The following is a 23,241-nucleotide window of genomic DNA, read 5'->3' on the forward strand; positions in this document are numbered from 1 at the left end:
CCCAGATGTTTTTTTTTGCTACAAAGCCGTTATGTAAATGCCATTATTCCCTCATATATTGCTTTGCTTTATCCCCACTGTGATTATTTAGCTATTTTTGTCTTAAAAAAGTGATAAATGTACTGTACATACAGAAAGCGAATTATAATAAAGATTATCAAATGTATTTTCTTCCTAGTCTGTGGATTTTTGCTTTCCAATTGCTGTTAATACCTGAAAAAGATGTTCACAACAGAACGATCAAATCAGAAACTTCAAAGATGAATGTTCTGAAACTAACGAGTGGTCGTGAAATCTCGTATCTGAATGAAGTCGAAATTCGGATGGGAATCGACGAAAGAAACGGAGAAGAGCGATACAAAACCGAGTTGGAAAATATGGGAGTTTCGGATATCACTGTGCACAAATATGAGGGAGGATTCAAGGTTTAAAGCAGCTTTCCAACGGAAATAGCCATTCTTTCTCAGATTTGGGAATGCACTATTGATTTATGCGATTTCATCGAAGAAAACAAAACAAAATTCGAGGGAAAATCAGTTTTGGAGCTCGGATGTGGAGCAGCTCTTCCTTCAATTCTAACTGCGATGAATGGTGCAAAAGAGGTCTATGCTCAGGATTTCGTGGGTTTCTCAAACTTATTCTGAAACTTTCAAAAAACACATTATTTCAGAACGCATCAGTTATCGAGTTCTTCACTGTACCAAACTTCGAAGAGAATCCTCATTCAGCTATAGTTCAAGGAGAAGCAATGGGATGGGAAGACGTTCCAACCAAATTAAATGGTAGAAAGTGAGTTTAAAAAATGGGAAAGTTGATCAGAATGAATGAGTTCAGGTTTGATTTCATTCTTTCTTCTGAAACAATTTACAACGAAGACGATTATCAAAACCTTCATGATGCCGTCGCGGCAACTATCAAAGATGACGGAGTAGCGTGAGTAGAAAAATAGTTTATACGAGTAATAATTCAATTATTTCAGATGGTTTGCTGCAAAATTCTTCTATTTCGGAGTCGGGGGAAGTGTTCCGTCATTCTGCCAATTTATCAATGAACGCGGAGTTTTAATAGCTTCCGAAACTAAAGTGATCACTGCTTCAGTTCCAAGACGAATTATTGAAATTAGGAAGGCCCTGTAACATATTTGGCTATTTGCTCAATTTGTCTCATTTTGTTTTTTTTTAACTTGTTGTTTGTTGTTGTTTGTTTTCATAAATTCATTAACATTGATAAAATGCATTGCTACCCGCACCAATTTGTAAAAAAGAAATTATCGTTATGAAAAGAGAAGATGACAACGTTTGTACTGACAATTTAAGACAATAACCACGTGAAAACGAGGAAAATGACTAGACTTTGAGAGCTAAAACTCTTGGTGACCGTATCTATCAACTGGCCACATACATTGGCAAGATACGGGTACATCAGAGATTGTATATGGATGCCAGTGAATGGAACCAACACTACGACGAGAGACATGTACCTGAAATCAGAGATGAATTTTGGAAATAAATGACCGAATACTCACATCAGCATACTGCTGTACACATCGTAACATTCCTTTGAAACAAGTTTGTTCTTGACCGGAAAGAATATTTCCATTTGATGATTGGGTATTCATACATCGAACTTCTACTACAAATGGAGGATCGAATTCATGACTGAAAAAATTTAGATTGATTTCAGCGTTGTGTTCAAGATATCGATTGATTACCTTTGTGTGTTCAGCTCTACTATTTTCCGTTGACTCTGACACAATTCTTCGTTTTTCTCACGCCGATTCTGAAAAGATTTTAGATTTTTAAAGAGGAGTTGTCTCCGTTTCCAACCTTTTTATGATGATGATGGTGCCTATGATGGGTTACTGTAGGTGGAGTTGTCAGCGTATTTGGAATTGATTTCTCAGAACGTATTCTCGACGATAAATCATCATTTTCATCTGACTTCTGAATGACCATCGACATCTCGAATATCTCATCTGTCTCGTTTATTACTGACGGCTGCAAGAATAATTGTTTTCTAACTTCCCTATTTCTTCTTTTTCAAAATTTCGATTCACTCTTTCTCTCTGTTTTTTTTCTCTTTTCTCTTCTCTAGTTGTCATCAATAAATCTCATTTCAAAAGGCCTCCTGCTGAGGGAAAAAAGGACAAAAAAGAAGATGTTTGTATAAGAAAACGAAAGAATTCTTCGATTAATCGGATTCTCATTTCAGTTTATGCAAATATAATGATGGCGTTTAGTGGGTGTCGAATCAAAGACGAAAGAGAAAAAAAATGAACAGATTCTGTTTTTTCTTCGGAGAAGAATGGAAATGATAGAATACCTTCTGATGACGATGTCTTTTCCGATGAATACGATCACGAAGGCGCTCGAATCCAGATGATCGTTCTGGAAATTTCGAATTTTATTTAATGTTCGAAGTGCTCTGGACACTCACTGTAAGGATATGTGTGAACGAGGGCGGAGAGCATCATGATGAGTAACAGGAGGACCTTCATAGAACATTGGCACACCGAATCGATAACTGAATTCAAGAGAAAAAAACCGCTCAACCACACATTTGAGAAGCCAGAAGAGTACGGTAGGCCGGGTGGTAGAAGTACTGAAATATTGAGATTTTGACCCGAAACGAAGCTATTTTTAAGAGAAGAAAGTTTGAAAAAACGACTTGAAATGCGTTAAATGTATGTCAAGAATGAGTAGTTTCTCGAACACTTTTGGAATCAATTTTCCAGAAAAAGAGTCTATAATAGTTCTGAAAGTGAAACTCTGTTTTTTCGGGAACTTTTTGATGAATGAAATGGAATAACTGTTTCGGAAACAAGAATCTCTCTTTTCGGTTTTCTGAATAAAAAGTTTCGGAAAAAAAGCTTTTCGCTTCACATAATTCGGTTAGAAACAGAAACACATCAACTGGTGGACGAGGGACGATTAGTCGTTTTGGTTGGCAACTGGAATAGGAAATGGTTGGCAGTTTTTTATCGAATTTGGAAGAAATATAGGAGGAATAGAAGAGGAATCGAAAATCCGAAGATTTATGATTCTTGAGTTTTCGAATGCAAGCTACAGTAAGAGTTGGGAAATGAACATAACGAATGAAACTCGAAAGAAGAAAATGATTTTTTGGACGGATGCGAAAAAGATATTGACAATAAAAAGGAATGTATGACAACGAAAATACTTGGGGACAAAAAAATGATGGATGGATAGGGAAATTTGAAAAAGGAAACGAAGAAAAACGAATGAGATGGAAAGATGACGTGGCATTGAATTTATTTCAGAATTTCAGAAAATATGAAAATTAGAATCTTTGATGGGGTCAGTTTGAAGAAAAGTAGGGCTACTGGAGCAAGTCAGTATGTGTAAAAAGTTGTGTTAAACAAAGAGAATGAATTCTTTTCAATGTGTGAACGGTAAATAGAAACACACTTTTTTGACGTAGTAATAGTTGCTCACTGACCACTTTTTTTTGTAAAAAATTTTACGTCTGATGGTTTTTTCGTATGTTCTAAATTTTCTGATTTGAACGTATGATCTTACTTATCTGAGAGATGAAACGCTGATTTTTCAGTTATCTTCTAAAAATTAACCATTTACAGATAGTCTGTTTTATATGGGTCTGATAGTGAGTGAGCAAATGCTAGAAAAGTTTCAGAATCAAGGGAATATTCCTGCTTTATTGAATAGTGGAAAACTGAAAACAAACATTTGAAGGAAGTAAGATTTCCAAAAATTAAGTGGACTGTCAGGATCCATTTTAACTGAAAACCGTAGCATGATCACATTCACATTGAGAACTCGCATGCTCATCAGAATAGTCTTTGGTCAATTCGCAACACATTTTTTCATAAATTGAGAATCAAAAGATCTATAAAAACTAACAAAGAAGTGCTCGCTCTCCCCGCCTCCTCCGTCTCATTTTACTCCTAAAAAACCGAATTGAATTGTTTCGAAACTTTGACGTGGCAATGGAATGTTTGTTTGTACATACATCGGTGCCCTCCTCGTGTCACATATGTGTATACCATTTCCCCGCCCAAATTGAAACCAGTTCCGAGACATTCTATCTCAAAAAAAAATGAAACGAAATGAAAAAAAGGCGGTTAAGTCAGAAATAGAGACGAGAAGAGATCACAAAATAGGACAGATAATGAACAAATGGCGGTGAGAATTCGAAGAAGAAACTGGAAGAGTTCACTGGAGAGTAATGATTCTGAAACAAAAAATTCTAGAACTTAGTCTTTCGAAGAATCTCTCACTACTCAGTTTTAGTTCAGTTAGTTGACATGTTTGAGTGTTCAAAGTGACCAATCATTTGTGTTTTTCATATTGTATTTATTGTTTTCTCTTTCTTTTCCAATCAATTATCAACTCATAAACTGGTTGATAATTAGTACTGAAAGTTCAAACAGTGTTAACTAAACAACAGAATTAGTCATGAAATTAAAGAATAAGGAACTACTAAATCATACTAAAAATAGTTTTGTAGTCAACAGTTCAAATAATTTATATATTTCTTTTTGTCTTCTTCAAAGGGCAACGGTCAGTGATAAAAGAACATTTAGACTTAGTGATTATAAATCGTTTATCAGAAAGAGACAAATTAGAAGAGAAGTAAATGTGTTACCGAGATGGCGCCGAGATTGTACAGAAATTGATTCGAGATGGGATTTCTGATAAAAGAAGAAACTGAACTTTTGAACAAAAATATTAAGAGGTGTCATGATAAAAATTCTGAAACTATTAAAACTGATTGAACAAGAGAACTGATTGCACCTATTTTACGAAACAAATTATTGGTTCGTGATGATTTGAAATTTTGAAACGGTGATCATTCTTCCTATCACGTGTGATGATAAATTTTCTATCTCTGCAAATGGAAAATGGAAAGTGAGAGCTTTTTTTTAATATCAGAAACCTCAGATAAATGGGACGGCAGTCACTACATCCTTGTCTGATTCAGTGTACAGGTGTTTGAATTGAAAGAATCAAAAAATGATGGAGATACACTTTAGTATATCAGAAAGAAAAAAACATCAGCAAGGTAAAACAAGGGTAATTCGAGCCGCAGGTAGCACTAATAAAAATCAAAAAATCTGTCTCTTTTCGAAATATAAACTTGACACTAATCAGAGTTTTGCAGTTCCCATGGTCACTTCACTTCAGATTCTGAATTTCATCTTGACGTGCACCAGTATAAAATGTCATAAACGATATAACCAGAACGATATCTTCGATATAAGAAAGACGGAAAGATTATCAAATAAACAAACACTTCAAGGAACAAAAAATCCAAAAACGTCATAGAAACGAAGAGAAAAAGAAGATATTATGAAGAGAGGAAACGTTGAAGAACAAAAACTTTAGACCGTTCTTATCACCTTTTCATCATCTCCTACGACATTATTGTCTCTTTTTTTCGTGTTCTGATCTCATTTCCTTCCTATTATTCTTGAATAGAATAAAAACGGATCGAGAGAATTTGAACTTTAGACAAAACACCTTACAAGGAAACAGTTTCATCTCAATACGGTACGACAACTGATCAGAAATTAGATGAAATTGAAGAATGTATTGTCTAGAAAAACAACAAAAAGAAACCTTTCTCTATCAATTATCACTTGTTATCAATTGTCTGTTAGATCTCAGTTTTCTTATCATATCAGTTAAAAAAAGGAGGAAGGAAACCCCTCGAATACAAGGGAGAGGGTGCGGTTATTTTAATTAGAAAAATGGTTTTTTGAAGTCAGATTCTGTTTAAAAAAAAGAGAAAAGAAAGAACTTTGAAACTTGCTCTGTGAGCTATTCCCGTAAGAACTAATTGCAAAGAATTATCTTCTTCCGTCGGGAAAAAAGAGCAAAAAGTGGTGTTTCTGGGAGAAAGAAAGGGGAGGAGACACGGGGGGTCAAAATGGAAATAAATATAAACGGAATCACAAACAGATGTCAAAGTGAAAAGACAGTATGGAAAAGTGAGAGAGAGAGAGAGAGAGAGAGAGAAAACAAGAAGGAATGGAATAGATGATCTTGGACCATGGACATGTTAGAAGAAAGGATCATGAATTTTTGAGTAGAGACAATTTGTTAGTAGATACTGACCGGGTGGCGTGGAAATGTGGAATGTTCAAGTGCAGAGGTATCAGAACGAAGACTCAAGACTCATTTCAGAGAATTTCCAGAAATAGAAAATATAACGAGTATGACCTTAAATCTGGTACGTCTTTTACTCCGGTATCATGAACAACTGAGTTAGAAGGGTCAAGCAAAATTTATATTGTTTAAAAGCTGAATATATTCTAGTTAATGTTCACGAATACAAGTAATTCTTAATATCCAAGTACGTCAGTCTTACATCAGAAGAAGTTTGAATATTTTTTTCAAAGCATCTCTGAGTTACATTAATAACTCCTTGAAACTCCAACTAATCATCAGATCTTTTTTCATTAACGATGTGAAAGGAAATGTTTTGGTATCTCTCGAACGAAGTTACAGTGAGTTCCCTCTATTAATTTCTTCCTTAAAATTGCATAAACGTGATCTGAAAGCGTTCTCATGCTCCCATGTTCATATAAATGTTAACGCTAAAATCGCTCATAAAAAAGTCATATTCCCAACATCTGGAAGTCTGAAAGGTCAAAGTTTTATCTGGAAACAAACTAAGAAAAGATCTCCAGATGTCGATTAGAAAACATATTTGAGAAAAGGGGCCAAAACAAACAGTGTGTTAATTGTTTTAAATGGAATACAATAATGAGTTTCACATGAATTCAATCTCTTCGTATCATCATTTTGTTTTCTGTTCTTCCACTAATGAGATCAACATTCCAGATATTTGAGAAAGTGGAAGAGAAAATTAGGGGGCGCTATTTTTGTAAATGGATCACATTTGATTGGTCTTGAGAAAGTGGTATTAAAATGTCTCTTCTTTTAATATAATTTATTTGTAGGTTCCATTTTCCAAGCCATGCGAAACTTATAGACTCATCGGGGTTTTTCTAGAATTTTGTGCTAAACTTGTAAACAAAACGTGGGTTTTCCAAAGATAAAAATGGAAACACTTTCTTTCCTCTTTTGGTAACCAGCGGGAAGCCCTCTCGTCCGTCTTCACTCTCCCAAATCCCATTTTCCATGGCCATTTGGGAATTCTTTTTTGGAAAGAAGAAACTGAGAATGGGAACACGTCATCGACAATTGATGGACATGGATTAGAGGGGAAAAGAGTAACAAAAAGTGAGGAAAAACGAGGAAGAAGAAGAAGTCTTTTGGTATGTGAAATTGACATGATTTGGTTCTGAGAAAAGAAAGAGAGAATGGTGGGAAGCATCTCATGGGAATTTGAAAGAAAGTAAAGTAGTAGCGGTCAAAAAAGAAGAAAAACAAAAGTTTAGAAAAATGAGAAAATTCGTGATAAGAGCAAGTCAAAAATCATGGCAAAATGGACCTGAAGCTTACAGAGCACTCGATTCATCAGAATCAATATCGATAGCAAATCCATCCAATTATATCGTAACCCTACAACAAATTCATAGACTAAATTTATTTTCTCTCAAAAATCTATAAATTATCGAAATAGGATACACACCATGATTGTCTAGACTACACAAAAAAAGGCGTATCCCTGACTTGTTCCAAAAACCAAAGATAAAAAAGAATAGAATAATCTGAATGTTTTCAGAAATAACTTTCAGTTAGACAGTCGACAAATAAGTTATCTTTGACCTCCAACTGTTTAAACTGTAAACTTGCTTATCATATCATCTGTTTGGCATAAGGATGAAATGTGTCAGAGAACATGGATTAATTTGAAACTTATTGTTATGGTTTTCTAATTCAAAATGACATGTTTTTGAATTTAGAATTGTCAAATCACGTTTTCAGTTTTACTCATTGCAACTGATACTGTTTGTTTACTGTAATCATGTTCAAATGGAATCACATTACTCTTAAGAAGCATAAAATCTTGAATGAATCCGATGAATAGATAAGAACGTATCGATAAACACGTACACACATAATAAACACTAGGAAACTGAATGATCCATCCATCTAATTCTTCTTTTCTTCCTTCCTTTTTAGCTGGTCTTCTCTTATCATATTATCAGTCCCACTTATCACTTCTCTTTATTTCTATCTCTCTTATATCTCAACTATCTCTTAAACTGAATCCATTTCAAATCGAATCGCCCATCCGATACATTCATTTACGATCATAATTATTGATTTGCAACTTAAAACGGTGTAAAAATGAAGGAGATGATTAGGAAAAAAGGAGATAAAGAAAAGAAGAGATACGGTTTTTCATCGATGATCGCCAACTTGAACTGGATTGGGAACGATTCCGAACTGACTAGTGAGTGTAAAAACGTGTATAGTTAACACGATTTATGAATATGACGGCATATTTGGAACTTGCAGAATTATTCGATATAAGGGTGACCGATGTATTCTGAAAAAGACAGAGCAGACTTCACGGCCATCATTTCACATATGAAGCAATCTAAAAAAAACAGGATTCTCAAAGTTTGTATTTTAAAACAGTTTACATTTATAAACACAGAAAACATTTATTCGATAAAAACTTAATTTCTCTTAAAACTTCAAACTGGAGGAATTCCTTTGTCTACTGTTTGTTTCGAAGCGAGTGGATCCACTTTCGTAGTGGGAAAAGAGTATGGACCACGGACAGATGTTGCTTTTGCTGGAACTTCCACATTTTTGTCTCCTTGTCCCATATTATCATAATCTTCATAGTTCGGGACCTTCATTTTTCTAGTTTCTCTTTTTCTCCATCCCTCGAATGTATTATCCATTGGGAATGAGTGTGGACCAGTTGACATGAAGGAAACATGTGTCGGAACTTTATCTTGATTCTGAAATAAATTAATAAATCTCTGAAAAAGAACGCATCAAATCCTACCGGGAATTCTGTCCTCCAGATTGATTTAAATTTACACTCTTTGGAAGCACAGAAACGATTGAATATGATTGTAGCAAGGGTCTGAAAAGTTATCAATTTTAATACCATCTATATGGTTCTAACTATACCATATACTCAAATTCCATTTCTTCAATATCGAATTCTTCGGTCTCTGGCTTATCTCCCCAATTCGGCGATGGAAATGGGCGTTTAAACTGAGAAAAAATAGTTAGTTATGGAGGTAATCGGGAGCATAACCTTACCACATTCCGATGCAGTAGATGAGCAACAACTAGAATAAGATTGAATGGGGGAGGTGCAGCCATCTCCCAAGAAACAAATTCAGCGAACATTGCCGCTCGGGTATACTTGAATTCCATCTCCTCATTATCCAATACTTCATCAGCCTTTTTCACAAGTAGTGACGTCATCAGATTGAGTACGGTAATGATAATAATTCCATGGTAAAGAGCTCCGAGAATTTCGAGAGTGGCAGAATTCAAGTTGTGTGAGACAGGATCCATTTCAGCTCCAGTATTTCCAACAACCGTAGTATAGGTTGAAGGTCCCAAGTATCCGAATATTGACCAGAAAAGGTTTTTCGATGATGTGCCAATGCTGAAATCTCTGAAGTTAATATCCCTGTGCTACTTTCGAAAACAAACGATGCATATTGGTCTGTTGTTATTTTATCCGGAGTATTATCTTTCTTGATTGATTTTCGATTCAAGTAAGGACTAACAAGTATGTTAAGACCAACAGAAAAGGAAATAATGATAGCAAGCATGATGAGAAGATAAGTATACGTCTTTCCAACACACTTTCCTATTGAAATCTGTAAAAGTTTTCATAGATTTTCTTAAATGATACCCATTGTGAATACCACAGATCCTCCAACTCCCTTAATCATCTGAATGTAATAGAAGCATTTCGAAATCGCTAAAACACACGAAATCGACAGAAATATTTCATGAAGAAGTGCGAATTCTCCAGACGGCTGAAAACTTCTAATTAGGAAAAACTCGAGGCTGCTCTCAAACCCAATGCATCCTATCAATTGAAGAAGTATCGAAAACTTCTCTGTTCGAATTCGCTCCAAGGAAGAATACAAATGATGTGAGGAAGGAGAATATGAGAAAAACATCAAACCTGAAATAAGCTTCACGTAGATGGGAGTTAGAATAAAAGTAATTACCATCTCCACCAAAATGAGAAGAAGACATCACTCCCAACACGGTAAAACATAAGTCCTTTCTCCAGAAACAGTCCAATAATGTACACGTACATAAATATCTCAAGTAGTCTTATTGATATTTCGTCTGGAATTAAATTGAAACAGTTGATATTTTTTTTAAGAAACTTGCATCCAAATACACTCTGCTCTGGATAGAAGGAGAGAGCTGGACGAAGAATTGCAGCAGTCAAAAAGAAACAATACATAGTTACATGAGCAATATATCTTGCAAGTGGAACAGCCATTGTGGTGCCCTTGTTGGGAAAAATTGCATGAATCATAACAAGAACTGGCATGAGAACTGAAGCACGAAGAAGACGCCACGCATCACGTTTTGGTTTGTTTCCAAAGTTGAGCCAATCTAAACACAAAATAAGGTTTGAAATTTACATCTCTCTGCATGACCTGCACGAAAAACTGATTTGATAGCTGTCTGGGAATTAGTTGAACATGTGAATTGTCTCATCTCAGAATCCATTGCCATCTGAAGACGAGGTGATTGAATTTCCGACATTCTTCGAGCACAGTAATTCTTCTGAAACATATCAATTCGACATTTGATCTATTTCTACACTCTTACGTTAGAAACAAGCACATTGAACTCTTCAACTCTCCATGCTTGATCAGACACTCGAGCTAGAAAACGTTGAACATTCGCTTCCAGGTGACGATAGATTTCAACATGTTCCAAACAGTCATCCTTTATCAATTGTTGCAAATCGTGTGTCACTGTGCATGCAGCAGCAAAAACATCAACTGTGGCGAGCCAGAGAAATGCTTCAGATGATACAGCACGCATGACGTCAACAAGAAGAGGAGATGAACGATTGGTTAAAGTTTGACGTTTGCATACTCGGCATTCACCTGTAAATATCGAATATGAAGGAACAATGTGAAAGCAGGAAAGCAAACATGTCAAGAAATGAGGAATCTGAATAGTATGACCACGGAGAAGAAGACATTGAACTATTGAGAAGTTGTTAAGAATACATGCGAGCATCAGTGGTGTCATATGCGGTGGGAAGTGGGAAGAGTTTGCACAACCTGAATGGTTTGGTAGGAAATCTTGCTTTCATTGTCTATAAACTGACCACTTCTTTCAAAATATGGACAATCCACAAATAGAGCAAGAACAAACTCTACAAGAGGACGACTACCAGTAGCGATGGAAAGAAGAAGAGCTTCCTAAATGAACGAAATATATTTCTTCCCCCAATCATAATACAAACTTTCAATGATTCTTCTGAAGACGTATTGAGTAGAAGACTATGAATATTGGGAAGACGAGCATCGTCCACACCTGATGGAAACAGATAACCCAGAAAAGAACGGACTTCGGAATAGTATTTGTTCTTTACAGCTTTGTAGAAGTATGCAATAGCTTCCAACAACTAGAAATTTTACATCGTTCCCTTTTTAAATATACTTTCCCACAAACCAATGGATCCTCTTCGTTCCATTCAAGATGACCTTCAAACCCTTCATCTCTATCACCTTCACTTGTTCTGTACTTGAGCAGATGTTCTTTTACGACACTGAAAGTCACTGCTGGTGTTGTTATATTATGATTTATCTCACAGTAATCTTGTTTTTGGCATCGATTATGTATGATATCAGAGATTAGAATAGGGAAATAACTGAAATCACTCTATTTCTATTTTTTTCAAAATTCCACGTCGTTACGCGTAGTTTTGTTTTTGAACTGCCGCGTAAAAATTAGAGGTTGAGTACATCACGTTAAACGAGGAGACGCAGAAATTCTCCCCTTTCACGCTAACAAACAGCTGGCACGTGGCGCGCAACACAGCTTGCGTCTTTCTCGATATGATGAAATTTTCTGTCAAACTCACTGTCAAACATACTTTTATCTAAACTTTTACTAGTTTTAGGTGGACAAATTCCTTGTTTTCTTTTTCTAGTTCTAAAGAGAAATATAGAATTTATTTTCTTCCAGAGAATGCTTCGTAAAGGGATCACCTTCATCGGAACAGCCGTCCAGCAAACGTTGTACGTTGAAATGGCATGACCTTCAATTGAATTAACGTTAAATAATTACAGAAAATCCCAGAAACACTTGCGAGTACAACGATTTAGCGCGACATCTGCAAAATCTTCGGAAGAAATCAACTATGAGATCAAGAAAAACGGAAAAAGATTGAGTGGTTGGGCATAAAATCAAATATTGATCACATCTGAACAGCAATTATTTCCAGGAGCCGATTACGAAGAATCTGTTCTATCCTCGATTTCAAGTGAAGAGAAGACTTTGATCCCAAAAGCCGCATTTGATGTTTTACTAAAAGAATACGACGAGTTGCAGACAGAGAGCAAAGACTACAAGGTATCTCATAATTCTACTTGAAGCGTAGTTAAAAGCGTGTTTTTTTTATTTTCTTATGATAAACATTCGGATTCATTCAGGACAAATATCAGCGATCTTTGGCGGAAACGGAAAACGTTCGTCGACGTGGAATCAAGCAAACCGATGATGCCAAAGTTTTTGCCATCCAATCCTTCTGCAAAGATCTTCTTGAGGTTCGTTGGAATACTGGACGGTGATGATAATCTGTACCTCAGGTCTCTGACATTCTTGACATCGCGGTGAAATCTGTGAAACCGGAAGAATTAGAATCGGGAGGAAAGGCAATGAAGGATTTGTTCGAAGGAGTTTCAATGACACGGACCGTGTTGGCGAAAACCTTTGCTAAGCATGGTCTTGTAACTGTTGATCCAACAAACCAGAAATTTGATCCGAACCTTCATGAAGCCGTCTTCCAAATCCCTTCAGCTAATGTGGGTCTTTTTAAAAAATATTTGTTCTAAAATATTGACATTCTCTATTTTCAGGCGAAGCAACCAGTTGGACATATTGAAGTCTGCACAAAGATAGGCTACAGTTTGAAAGAAAGACCAATCAGACCTGCTCAAGTTGGAGTAGTTTCGCAGTAATGTATCACTTAAATTTTTTAATCACTTCTTGGAAAATCTTGTTCTTCTTTTCCGGTTTTTAGTTTTTTTTAAAATAGTAGTTTTCTAGTGAGTTCAATTGTTTCTTGTTGTTTTCACCATCTCTTCCATCCTTGATATCGGTTTTTGCTCTGTTTTAGGTTTTTTTCTTCTGCGTTTTTTTATTGAAATGAACCTCCGTATGGTTTCTCTAAATGAGACATATTTACTCCCATCTTCCGGTTTTTACCTTATAATTACTTATCCGCTTCAAATTACCACGACTTCAAACTCAGCTATCGTTACAGAATGATCGACAGAATTGCTGAAAACATTCTTCGAGTTTCAGTGTGCGATGAAGGAGAACTTGAGAAAAGCACATCTTATTTGATAGGGTAATAGAAAATAAAAATTCTAAGAAATAACTTTTTTTCGAAGATCGCGAAAAATTGAGCCAGAGCAATGGATAACGTGGGCGAGTGAATGCAAATACCTCCCAGAATCTGACGCCGTCGCGCTCTGTGCAACGTGAGAAATTACTCGATTTCCTTTTAAAACCTTTCGTTGTTCAGATTGATAGATCGTCTTTCGATGGAATCAAACGTTGTTCCAGTTTCGTCGCCAGTTACAATTTGTGGAGACATTCACGGACAATTTTACGATTTACTTGAGCTCTTCAAAACTGGTGAATACCTCATAACTGTTTTTCGAAACAGTCTAAACTGTTAGAAAATATCAAGAATTTTGAACAATGATTTCAGGTGGTACTGTTCCGAACACAAAATACGTGTTCATGGGCGACTACGTGGATCGTGGACACTACAGTCTGGAAACCGTGACACTCCTCTTCTGTCTTCTTCTCAAGTTTGTAATTCGAAAAATCTCAAATTTATATGATCTATCACATAGGTATCCAAATCACATTACTCTTCTCCGTGGAAATCACGAGTCCCGACGTATTTCAAACGTATACGGATTTTATGATGAATGTCAGAACAAGTACGGACACGGAAACGTTCACAAGTGGTTCTGCAAAGTAAATTGTGGTATTGATTTTCAAACCACGTTTGATGCTTTCAGGTGTTTGATGTACTTCCAATCGGAGCTCTCATCGATGATTCAGTTATCTGTGTGCATGGAGGACTTTCTCCTGATATACGGACGATCGACAGTCTGATGCTGCTGGACAGAGCCCAAGAGGTTCCAAATAAAGTGATTGTTAATCAAAAGAGTTTTGAATATTAATTATCACATTTTCTAGGGACCTCTATGCGACATAATGTGGTCGGATCCAGATGATGAGGTTGAGGATTGGGTCATAAGTCAAAGAGGAGCTGGTTTTGTGTTCGGAGCAAAAGTTACTGAGGAGTTTTTGATGAATAACAATCTGTCTCTTCTCTGCCGATCACATCAGCTTGTTGATGAAGGATTCAAGTACATGTTCAAAGAAAAACTTGCTACTGTTTGGTCAGGTCAGTTTTAAAGAATTAGTAGTCATTAAAGATATGTCTTATTAAGAGTTATTTGTTGTCAGTCATCTCTGTGATAATTCCATCAAATTTGAAACACTTTTCAGCTCCTAACTACTGTTACCGTTGCGGAAATGCTGCGGCAGTCTTCGAAATCGATGGAAGCAATCGCGTAACGAAATATTTCAATGCAGTCCCAGACGGTAGTCGTGAGAAGCCGGAACGTGTAGTTGCGCCTTATTTCCTTTAATTTTCTGAATACGTTCAACATCTCATTAAACTTCTCACCTTCTTCACTGCTACATAATTCATTCGATTGGCAATTTATTGTTGGAGAAACTCTAAAATCATTCGTTTATATTCCTAGCTCGGTTCGTGTACTCGATCTTCAAATTTTCATTGGTTTTCATGTATTTTTCACTTGATTCTTACAAAATCCAGATCCGATTTTTCACTTCATTTTTTCCCGTTCTTTTTCTCTTATACTCCGTCCATTTATGTAAATCTTGAGCCGGAATATTTTCATTCTTAGTCCTATCGATATTTCGGAACTTTAAGTTGAACCATATCACTGTTCGACAACTTCGACGATTCTCGGTAATTTTCTAAGTTAAATTAGATTTTTGATAGAATTACAGAAAAATGCCACAAGAAAGACTCTGGTTGAAAAAATGTAATTTTTCATCGAAGTTCGACGGACATGATAGCGCTAGTAAGTTGTAAATATGTAATCTTACTTTTTAGGTGTCAAAATAAGCTTCGAATCTTTATTCGTAAAGAGAGACAGCAAAAATGTACAGATTTCATGACTAGTTGTTGGTGATTTTCACAGAAAACAAGAAAAAAGAGAAGATGATACCCAGAGCACACGGAAAAAGTAAAAGCAAATGAATGGAAACTAGACCCAGAGGACAAGAATACATGGATTGGTGGAAAAAATTAAATCTTTATAGAACTGTGACAGACGTTCTTGTTTTTTTTGGTTTATACACAGGAATGGAGATAGAGAGAGGCAGGATTATTCAGACGGCAGGCGGATTCACATAGCAGATGGCGGAGGTGGTGGTGGAGTATTGTCCTGAAAAACAAATAACAAAGTTATTTTTTTCTGGAATGTACTTCGGAAGTCAGCATAAAAACAACATTTTCCTTGAATTTTTTGAGCAAAATCATTGCGCCGTCATAATTTCTTTTCGTGTTTTGTGGTATTGATAAGGAAAAGAAAAGTGACCGGTCAGTCCTTGGGAATACGTCTTTTAAAATAATGTTTCTTTGTAACAAGGTTTTTATCAAATCGCTTCTATTAACAACTATTGCGAAGTGTCGACAAGCTTACGGTAGCTACAGTAGACCAGAGAAGTATCCGGCAATTAGGAGCAATTTTCTAATTTAATTACTAATTTTTCCATCACTTACATCGTTTCCAGCACTTCCAGATGGTTTCTCAATGGCAGCATCTTCTGGCGTTCTTCCTCCGGATCTCATTGAATTTGGTCTCATAACATAGAGTGCCATAGCCATAAATGTCCACAAAAGAGTCCACAAAATCATTGGATTTCCACCTTCACGACTCAATCCATCGTTGTCACATCCAGTATCAGTGCAGTCCGCTTGAGAGTTTCTTAGCTGAAATTGACTTTTTAAATGGATGGAACAGTATTTTGCTCTCCGAGCCACCCTGATAGGTTGTCAAAGGATTACTGTAGTTAAGACCAAAACCGGAAGAATTGTTTGTTTTTGTGTTCATCAAACTATCTTGAAGGGAGTTCCCTCTTCCTATTCCACGTCATCAATGACGTAAAAGAAACACAGCTTATACTTCCCTGATTATTGAAAAGTCGTTTGCAAGACGATCAACTATTTTCTGAAATTCCAGTTCTTACCATCGCCAAAAGTCTCTGCATAGCTGATTCATGATCGAAGAAGCACTCGCATGGATCGCTCATCTCGTCTAAATTAGATAATTTTTTGAATAAATATGAAATCAAAATTTGAAAAAGAATTAAAAGTTCCACGTAACAAAATGGCAAAAAAAGAGGGCGAAAGTTGAAAATGAACAATGAAATTGACAGTGAAACGGAGATGAATCGAATGCAACGTTGCCTAACAGAACACTGCTCAAAATGAAGAGACGACGAAAGAGAAAAGAGAAAAAAGAATCAGCTGGAGCGGGGGTTTCGTGGTTGGTTTATGAACGGCCTCACGGGAAAACGAAACAATTTTATGCACATGATGTTGATGTTCTCACACAATTAAAAAGGAGAAACCAACAAGAAAATCAAAGTTTCTTTTCCATACATCAAGAGAGAAAATATCAATATTCGTTCCATTTGGTGGAGGGAAAACCAAGTTTTCAGTGAGTGGGTCAAAAATTTCTTTACGTTATTTTAAAGCTTTCATCGAAAATTCTCCAATTCATGTGAAAAAAGACAGTGCGGATTAATCTGCAAACATGAAAATAAAGAAAAAAACTAGAATCTGTGATGAGTTCAAATAGATTCTCATTTCTTCGGATGAGATCAGTTACGAAAGGAAAAAAAAACTTCGAAGAAAAAGACAGCAGAGAACGACATCTGCCGGACGGTGAAACCGGTTTTTGATCCCGTTTTTTGGTAGGTTATAATGAAAATTGATTGATTAGTTTAGGAATCAAAAACATTAGAAACTGAAGTAAATGAAGAAATCAATAAGGGGAAGTGTTATCAGCACAGCAGCTGAAAATGAATTTCGATTGGTTGGCGATGGGTTGGAGAACAGTGATGAGCGGAAGAGTTGGCGGAAGAAATCCTTAAATTGGCGGAGTAGCTTTTCTTTGGGCCGGTAGCAAAAAGTGTTCAATAGATAAAATTAGCAGCATAAACTTGTCTATCGATTGGAAAAAACAGGACCCAAAAATATTAAAAACTAAATGAGTTACAGTCATTAAGGCTTGTATTCCGCCTTCCGCCAAATGGTCTCAGGGCGGAAGGCGGAATACAGGCTTAAACTGACTGTAACTCGTTTAGTTTTGAATATTTTAATGTTCTGTTTTTTTCCAATCGATAGACAAGTTTATGCTGCAAATTTTATCTATTGAACACTTTTTGCTACCGTCCCAAAGAAAAGCTACTCCGCCAATTTAAGGATTTCTTCCGCCAACTCTTCCGCTCATCTCTGTTGGAGAAGTGATCATTTGAAAATTAATACACTTTCAGCTTCCCTCATCATGTGATTGTTTCCAACTTTTCGTTTCTTAATTAGCCTAAATCTTTAACTTTTTTCTAGATCATAAGCGCAACAAGTGAAAGTGAGTTTCAAAAGGAAAAACGAGAAACAAGAGCTGGCATTCTGATGCAATATGGAGACATCTGTGTCATCTATTTTTTGTTTATTTGAGAGGAAACGAGACATTATTTGGAAGTGAGAGAGTCGATGAGAGTCAGAAAGTAGCTAGGTGACGTGGACTACCAATTTTTTTTCAGAAAAATCGATGAGGAAAAGCAAGAAAAAGAACAAGGAGTTATGATGAACTTTTGTAAAATAAAAGAGGAAAGAGAAAGGGGAAATGTTTACTTCCTCTTTCTTTTTTTCACTCTCGACGCACAATCTTATCGCTTTTTGCCATCGAACAAAAAAAACGAAAGACAATAAAAACTCGGTAACTTCGTATTGAAATGTATATTAGAGGAGAGAGTGAGGTGTGAGGAGATCTAGGAAGGATAACGAGTTTTGGAAAAAAGGTTCAGCTAATAATTCTACAGTAGCGCCAGGAAATAGAATAAAAATCATACAAAAAGAATATAAATCACCTGAATTCTACATTCTAGACAAGTAACTAGAAACGAACATCCGAATTAGGAGAGCCATTCTGAATTTTAAAAAGAGAGAAAAAGAGAGAACAGATTAAAAAGAGAGAACGGTTGTTCAGATTCCAATTCAGAATTACACGAAGCAGTAGTCAAAACAAAATCAATCAATCAATAAAGGTTTAAGTTTACCGCTCTATGAACTTTTCACTGCTTCTCATTTTCTCTTCTTCGAAAGAAAGAATTGCTCTAACCATCTGCGTATCTATCACAGTGTAATACTCTCTCGCTGTACACTATTCCTTCTTCTCTCCGATTGCCTCCATCCGCCTACGATTCGCTGTCATTTCTTTCTTCTGCGACCCTCTCTACCCAACACAAATATAACACTTGTTTCTGTGTCTCTAAAGTTGCCATACTCTTTATTTGTCTCATTTTCTATTCCAGTTCGGTTTCCAATTTTTGCGTTTAAGTGGGAGGAGCGAAAAGAGAATTAGAGGAAGGAGAATTACTGTAGCATGAGTTTAATTCATTGAGAAATTAATGAAATGCTCCGATGAATTGAAATTCAAAACGAGTTGTTTACAAATGTTCCAATTGTTTCCTTCTTCCACCTTCTCATTATTTCTATATTTCCTCTTAAAATTTATGATTTCTGTACATTCTGACGCCGAGAAAATATATTTAATTTTGAGTTTCCAGGTATCAAAATGCCAAAAGACAAGAAGAAAGAAGAAGTAACGGAAGTTGAACATGTCGACCGGAACATTTCTTCGTTTTCGCAGATTTCTCATTTGAGTAAGTTTGGATTTAAAAAAATGTATATCCGAAATATAAAAAGTAACTGAGATAATTTTCAAAAAATAGTTTTTATTCAAATCACTGTTTCATGCAGCATCTTAAAACTATAAAACTGTATTATCGTGTTTATTTGACCCCCAGCTATAAGGTCGCTTATTCCCCTGGATGTGCTTTCTTATGCATTTGAAAACATGAAATCGAATGGAGTAACAGCTGTTACATTTCTATTTTCTTCGTTGTTAGCGCTTGTCTTTCACAATAACGGCACAATTTTACCATTTCTCTGATAAATTAGATATCAAATTCAACAAAAACCCCCGTACCTTACTTATCTAAACACGTTTTTTTCAGTCGATGCTGAAATCATAACTCGCCTTTCTTTGAGTCACAATAAGCTCACTGTTGTCCCTCCAAACATTGCGGATTTGATCAGTCTTCAGGTAAAATTTTAATTCAGCTCAAGCTAAAATATGTTATTGTTCTATTTTTTAGTCTTTGAACTTGTGGAACAATCAAATCGAAGAGCTTCCTCCATCGATTTCTTCTCTTCCAAAACTTCGAATTCTCAATGTCGGAATGAATAAATTGACCAAACTCCCAAAGGGATTTGGATCATTTTCTGAATTGGAAATTCTCGATTTGACCTACAACAACTTGAGTGAACGATCTCTTCCAGGAAACTTCTTCTTCATGCGTTAGTTTTCTTTTCTGTTGTAAAACAAGAAATATCCTCGATTTCCAGAAACTCTTCGGGCCTTGTATTTGGGCGACAATGACTTTGAAATGCTCCCAGGAGACGTTGAGAATCTAACAAACCTTCAAATTCTGGTTCTTCGTGAGAACGATTTGCTCACTTTGCCAAAAGAATTGGGGAAGTTGACTCGTCTTCGTGAGCTCCATATTCAAGGAAATCGTCTTGCAATGATTCCACCAGAACTCGGAAATTTAGAATTGGTTGGATCGAAACAAGTACTCAGATTGGAGCATAATCCCTTCATTCCGAGAATTCAGGTTAGGGCTTTTTTCAAACAATTTGAATTACTCATGAAAAGAAAATTATGTATTATGGGGGAGTTTTTCTATATTATATCTGGTTGATTTGAACACCTTTCAATATTTCCCAATAAATAAAATCCTTCTTTTCCAGGATCAATTCGATGAAAATGGAGCTGCTGGAGTGTGGGCTCACATCAGAACTGACGACTACAGATACTTTTTCGGACGTCAAGAACCATCCTCCACTCCAGTTCCACCAAAAAGAAATAAGGAAAAGAAGGTTTCCAGAAAAGGAATTCAACAAGCGTAAAATGACTTAAAACACTATTTTTGTCCAAATGAATACTTAATGGTGCTGCCCCGCTATGAAAATGCTTTACTATCAATCACTAATCAGGCTTAAAATGTTGTTAAATTTCGAATAATTCTATCATTTATGTGCGCCTTTTCCATGAAAAAAAGAAATATAAATGTAATAAACTCTTCATCATTATTGTATTTTCATATTTAATTATGCTTTAAATCAATTATATTTTCAACAGAGAGAACGAATTGGAAGACTAGATTATGAGAGAAAGAGAGACAATGAAATTATGCGTAAAGCTGAAAAAAGACAAGAAAAGAAAAGAAGATAACCAGTGAAGTGATGAATACTTGTAACAGAAGATGAACTAATTCTTGAAAATGGAAAAACAAGAGAAGACTCTTCTCAAATGACTTTTTCGTTTCTTCTTCGGAGGATACGGTAGATGAGTGAAACTTCTTGAAAACGAACATTTGTGAGAAGCAAACATTGGATTGATATGGGAATCCGGAATAGATGATGACGTGGCGGAGGTCGGAGAGTTTCCAGTTGAAAATAGATTGCGAATGGAACAATAAAAGCCAGTGGAGGATCGGGATTTGTACTCTTCCTGAAATCAAAAATTGAGGAACAGTTAAAATTAAAATAATGTTCTTTCCTATTTATTCTGTTTCGAGAGCTTATCTAAGTAATAATAAGTTGAGCCCCAATCTCTTTTTCTCTCCAATCATACTCACCTGAAATTTCATCAAATCGTCAATCTCCACAAATCCAACTGACGATGCTTTTCTGCTATGACATTCTGCCACGTCATCCATATGTGATTCCTGAAAATAGACCAATATCTTATCAGTTCGTGTTTACGTGTGAAGTGAAAAAGTCGTTGCTCAATGAGCTGTCGACGTTTTTCATTGACCAGTCAATTTGTGATTCATCTACGAAAATAGGCCAATTACTACTGATATAATCGATAAGAACTTAGTGACGTTTTCGAAGTGATTCATCGTTTATGAATTCTCAAAAACTTACTGTATCAGGTAACAATGATTGACGAATATACTGTAGTTTCAGACGATTTCTCAAATGAATCGGATGTGTTCTGGGCGGTATTTTCGGAGGAGGAAGTGGAGGTGCACTGCCATCTTCCGAACTCTCGTTCTGCATTTTTGCGTCGAGTGATTGCCGACCGAAATACGATTTTTGGTGGAATTTTGAATTTTTGAGTGCTGAAACAATAGGAATGAATTAGTTTTGTTTATCAAAAAGGAGGTTTCTCAAAAAGGTGATTAGAAATCAAATATAACAGAGAAAAATTCAAAAATACCGTACCATTTTCCTAGAAAAAACTAAAATCTAAGTAGGGAAACTCTGCTGATTTTAAAGGAAAAGGGAGTGATAAGAGTGTGTGATAGATTTCCGGAAACGGGGTTTTTCTTTTTTCATTCTGAAATGTAGATGTTTAAGAAGAGACCGCCGGATGTGTTATCAGTTAAAAGAAATGAGAAAATAGTATGTGAGGTGGAGAGATTCAGACATAATGAGGGGGTGGAGAGGAATGATTTTGAGAGAGCGGAGGAGGAATGAACATGGGTAAAAGTATCAATTTCAGAATCAGAAAAGTATTGTGATCGGTGAAAGTATATTCAGTTTATTTCTATGTTCTTTATCTGTTTTCTACTGTTCAAAAAGTTTCAGAAGGTTTCTCTTTTTTTTTTCATTTTATGAGAGGTTTTGAATAATTATCGTAGTCATTTAGATTTTGAATATTTATGACATTTTTCAATCCTAAATTATTTCGGTTAATGCTTACAATATTTAGTTCTACTAATTCATTAATAGTTTGTTGTGGTAATTCTAATCATTACTGTCTCAAACTACCGTATTCTACCGTAGTTGGTACCGTAAAATGTCTGAAAAGAACGGTGTCCAGTTGATATATTTTCAGAACAATCATTAAGAATTCTTTGTGGGTTACTGTAATCTGTAGAAAGGGAGAATCAGAAAAATCCGAGTAGATACTTCTCTGAACAGCATTATGGTTTTCAGAAAAGAAAATTAACAATGAAGAAGTTGAGTTCTATCGTAAAAATGTACATTGTTTGCAATTTTCAACGTAAACAAAAAACAGAAATTTAAGAAAAGTTTAATGAAAATATTTGTGGGAGAAGAAGAAGAAGCAAACTACAGTATAGACGATCATTGTTTTTTTTAAGTATTGACGGGGGATTTTAAGAAAAAAGAAGAAAAAGAAGGAAAAAGGAGACGGAAATAGATGGATTATGAACAAAGAGTAAGTGTTATCATATATAAAAACACACTTTTAAATAGACAAAAATAAAAAAGACGATATATTTTTTGAGTGGGCGGAAAACAAGAAGTATGTAATATTACTGACATATTTTGTAGTCTTAAGACCCATCTCTTTTTTTATATTTGATCAATTGGGGAAATATGAAAAAGGAATGATAAGAATATGGAGGAGGAGAAGGAGGGGGAATGGCATACAATTGGGGGCGGAAAATAGCATTTCCGGTCTGGGAGGGATTCACGAAGAACATGTTTTTATTGTTATTGTTTATCAGGGTTTCCAGAACTTTGTGTTGAAAATTTCAGTCGATATGATACGGAGTCTGATCTTTGTTTAAATGATGATAACCAGCGGAAGAACTGTATTCGCAGAGGAAGTGTTTGGAGATATGAACAAGAGTACACTCAAAGAAGGAAAATTCAGTATGCGGTAAGAATCGAGAACTCAAAAGAAATTTCTAAATGAAATAAAAAAACGCAGAA

At 35.7% G+C, this 23,241-nt stretch overlaps 8 protein-coding genes across 8 annotated transcripts; 4 read left to right on the forward strand and 4 right to left on the reverse strand.

Moving 5' to 3' along the window:
- Positions 1 to 260: 260 nt before the first annotated feature.
- GCK72_009678 (uncharacterized protein) lies at positions 261 to 1,136 on the forward strand (the record flags this gene model as incomplete). Its single annotated transcript, XM_003112823.2, has 5 exons — positions 261 to 425; positions 468 to 620; positions 671 to 789; positions 835 to 933; positions 980 to 1,136. 5 exons carry the CDS (start codon positions 261 to 263, stop codon positions 1,134 to 1,136), a joined length of 693 nt encoding a protein of 230 aa, XP_003112871.2.
- Positions 1,137 to 1,360: 224 nt separating this feature from the next.
- Positions 1,361 to 2,497, reverse strand: GCK72_009679 (uncharacterized protein; the record flags this gene model as incomplete). The annotated part of the gene is made up of 6 exons (XM_003112818.2): positions 1,361 to 1,480; positions 1,526 to 1,658; positions 1,712 to 1,779; positions 1,827 to 1,997; positions 2,323 to 2,387; positions 2,437 to 2,497. 6 exons carry the CDS (start codon positions 2,495 to 2,497, stop codon positions 1,361 to 1,363), a joined length of 618 nt encoding a protein of 205 aa, XP_003112866.2.
- A 6,099-nt stretch (positions 2,498 to 8,596) lies between these two features.
- GCK72_009680 (uncharacterized protein) lies at positions 8,597 to 11,748 on the reverse strand (the record flags this gene model as incomplete). The annotated part of the gene is made up of 15 exons (XM_053727487.1): positions 8,597 to 8,869; positions 8,917 to 8,997; positions 9,045 to 9,131; positions 9,180 to 9,534; positions 9,582 to 9,751; positions 9,800 to 9,913; positions 9,957 to 10,065; positions 10,112 to 10,511; positions 10,556 to 10,685; positions 10,731 to 11,014; positions 11,063 to 11,194; positions 11,242 to 11,335; positions 11,380 to 11,541; positions 11,589 to 11,685; positions 11,729 to 11,748. The coding sequence occupies 15 exons, from the start codon at positions 11,746 to 11,748 to the stop codon at positions 8,597 to 8,599; spliced, it is 2,508 nt and encodes an 835-aa protein (XP_053587064.1).
- Positions 11,749 to 12,107: 359 nt separating this feature from the next.
- Positions 12,108 to 13,099, forward strand: GCK72_009681 (uncharacterized protein; the record flags this gene model as incomplete). The annotated part of the gene is made up of 6 exons (XM_003113034.2): positions 12,108 to 12,157; positions 12,209 to 12,312; positions 12,364 to 12,491; positions 12,572 to 12,685; positions 12,728 to 12,943; positions 12,998 to 13,099. The coding sequence occupies 6 exons, from the start codon at positions 12,108 to 12,110 to the stop codon at positions 13,097 to 13,099; spliced, it is 714 nt and encodes a 237-aa protein (XP_003113082.2).
- A 306-nt stretch (positions 13,100 to 13,405) lies between these two features.
- GCK72_009682 (uncharacterized protein) lies at positions 13,406 to 14,815 on the forward strand (the record flags this gene model as incomplete). Its single annotated transcript, XM_003113220.2, has 8 exons — positions 13,406 to 13,491; positions 13,535 to 13,624; positions 13,669 to 13,781; positions 13,858 to 13,960; positions 14,006 to 14,132; positions 14,177 to 14,308; positions 14,358 to 14,568; positions 14,673 to 14,815. 8 exons carry the CDS (start codon positions 13,406 to 13,408, stop codon positions 14,813 to 14,815), a joined length of 1,005 nt encoding a protein of 334 aa, XP_003113268.1.
- Positions 14,816 to 15,604: 789 nt separating this feature from the next.
- Positions 15,605 to 16,511, reverse strand: GCK72_009683 (uncharacterized protein; the record flags this gene model as incomplete). The annotated part of the gene is made up of 3 exons (XM_003113000.1): positions 15,605 to 15,643; positions 15,982 to 16,191; positions 16,449 to 16,511. 3 exons carry the CDS (start codon positions 16,509 to 16,511, stop codon positions 15,605 to 15,607), a joined length of 312 nt encoding a protein of 103 aa, XP_003113048.1.
- A 2,549-nt stretch (positions 16,512 to 19,060) lies between these two features.
- GCK72_009684 (uncharacterized protein) lies at positions 19,061 to 20,457 on the forward strand (the record flags this gene model as incomplete). Its single annotated transcript, XM_003112875.2, has 5 exons — positions 19,061 to 19,148; positions 19,503 to 19,591; positions 19,644 to 19,845; positions 19,894 to 20,162; positions 20,299 to 20,457. 5 exons carry the CDS (start codon positions 19,061 to 19,063, stop codon positions 20,455 to 20,457), a joined length of 807 nt encoding a protein of 268 aa, XP_003112923.1.
- Positions 20,458 to 20,818: 361 nt separating this feature from the next.
- On the reverse strand, positions 20,819 to 21,615 carry GCK72_009685 (uncharacterized protein; the record flags this gene model as incomplete). The annotated part of the gene is made up of 3 exons (XM_003112942.2): positions 20,819 to 21,061; positions 21,189 to 21,278; positions 21,481 to 21,615. 3 exons carry the CDS (start codon positions 21,613 to 21,615, stop codon positions 20,819 to 20,821), a joined length of 468 nt encoding a protein of 155 aa, XP_003112990.2.
- Between the last annotated feature and the right edge of the window lie 1,626 nt (positions 21,616 to 23,241).

This window comes from Caenorhabditis remanei, chromosome III (assembly GCF_010183535.1).
Source record: "Caenorhabditis remanei strain PX506 chromosome III, whole genome shotgun sequence".
Taxonomy (NCBI): domain Eukaryota; kingdom Metazoa; phylum Nematoda; class Chromadorea; order Rhabditida; family Rhabditidae; genus Caenorhabditis; species Caenorhabditis remanei.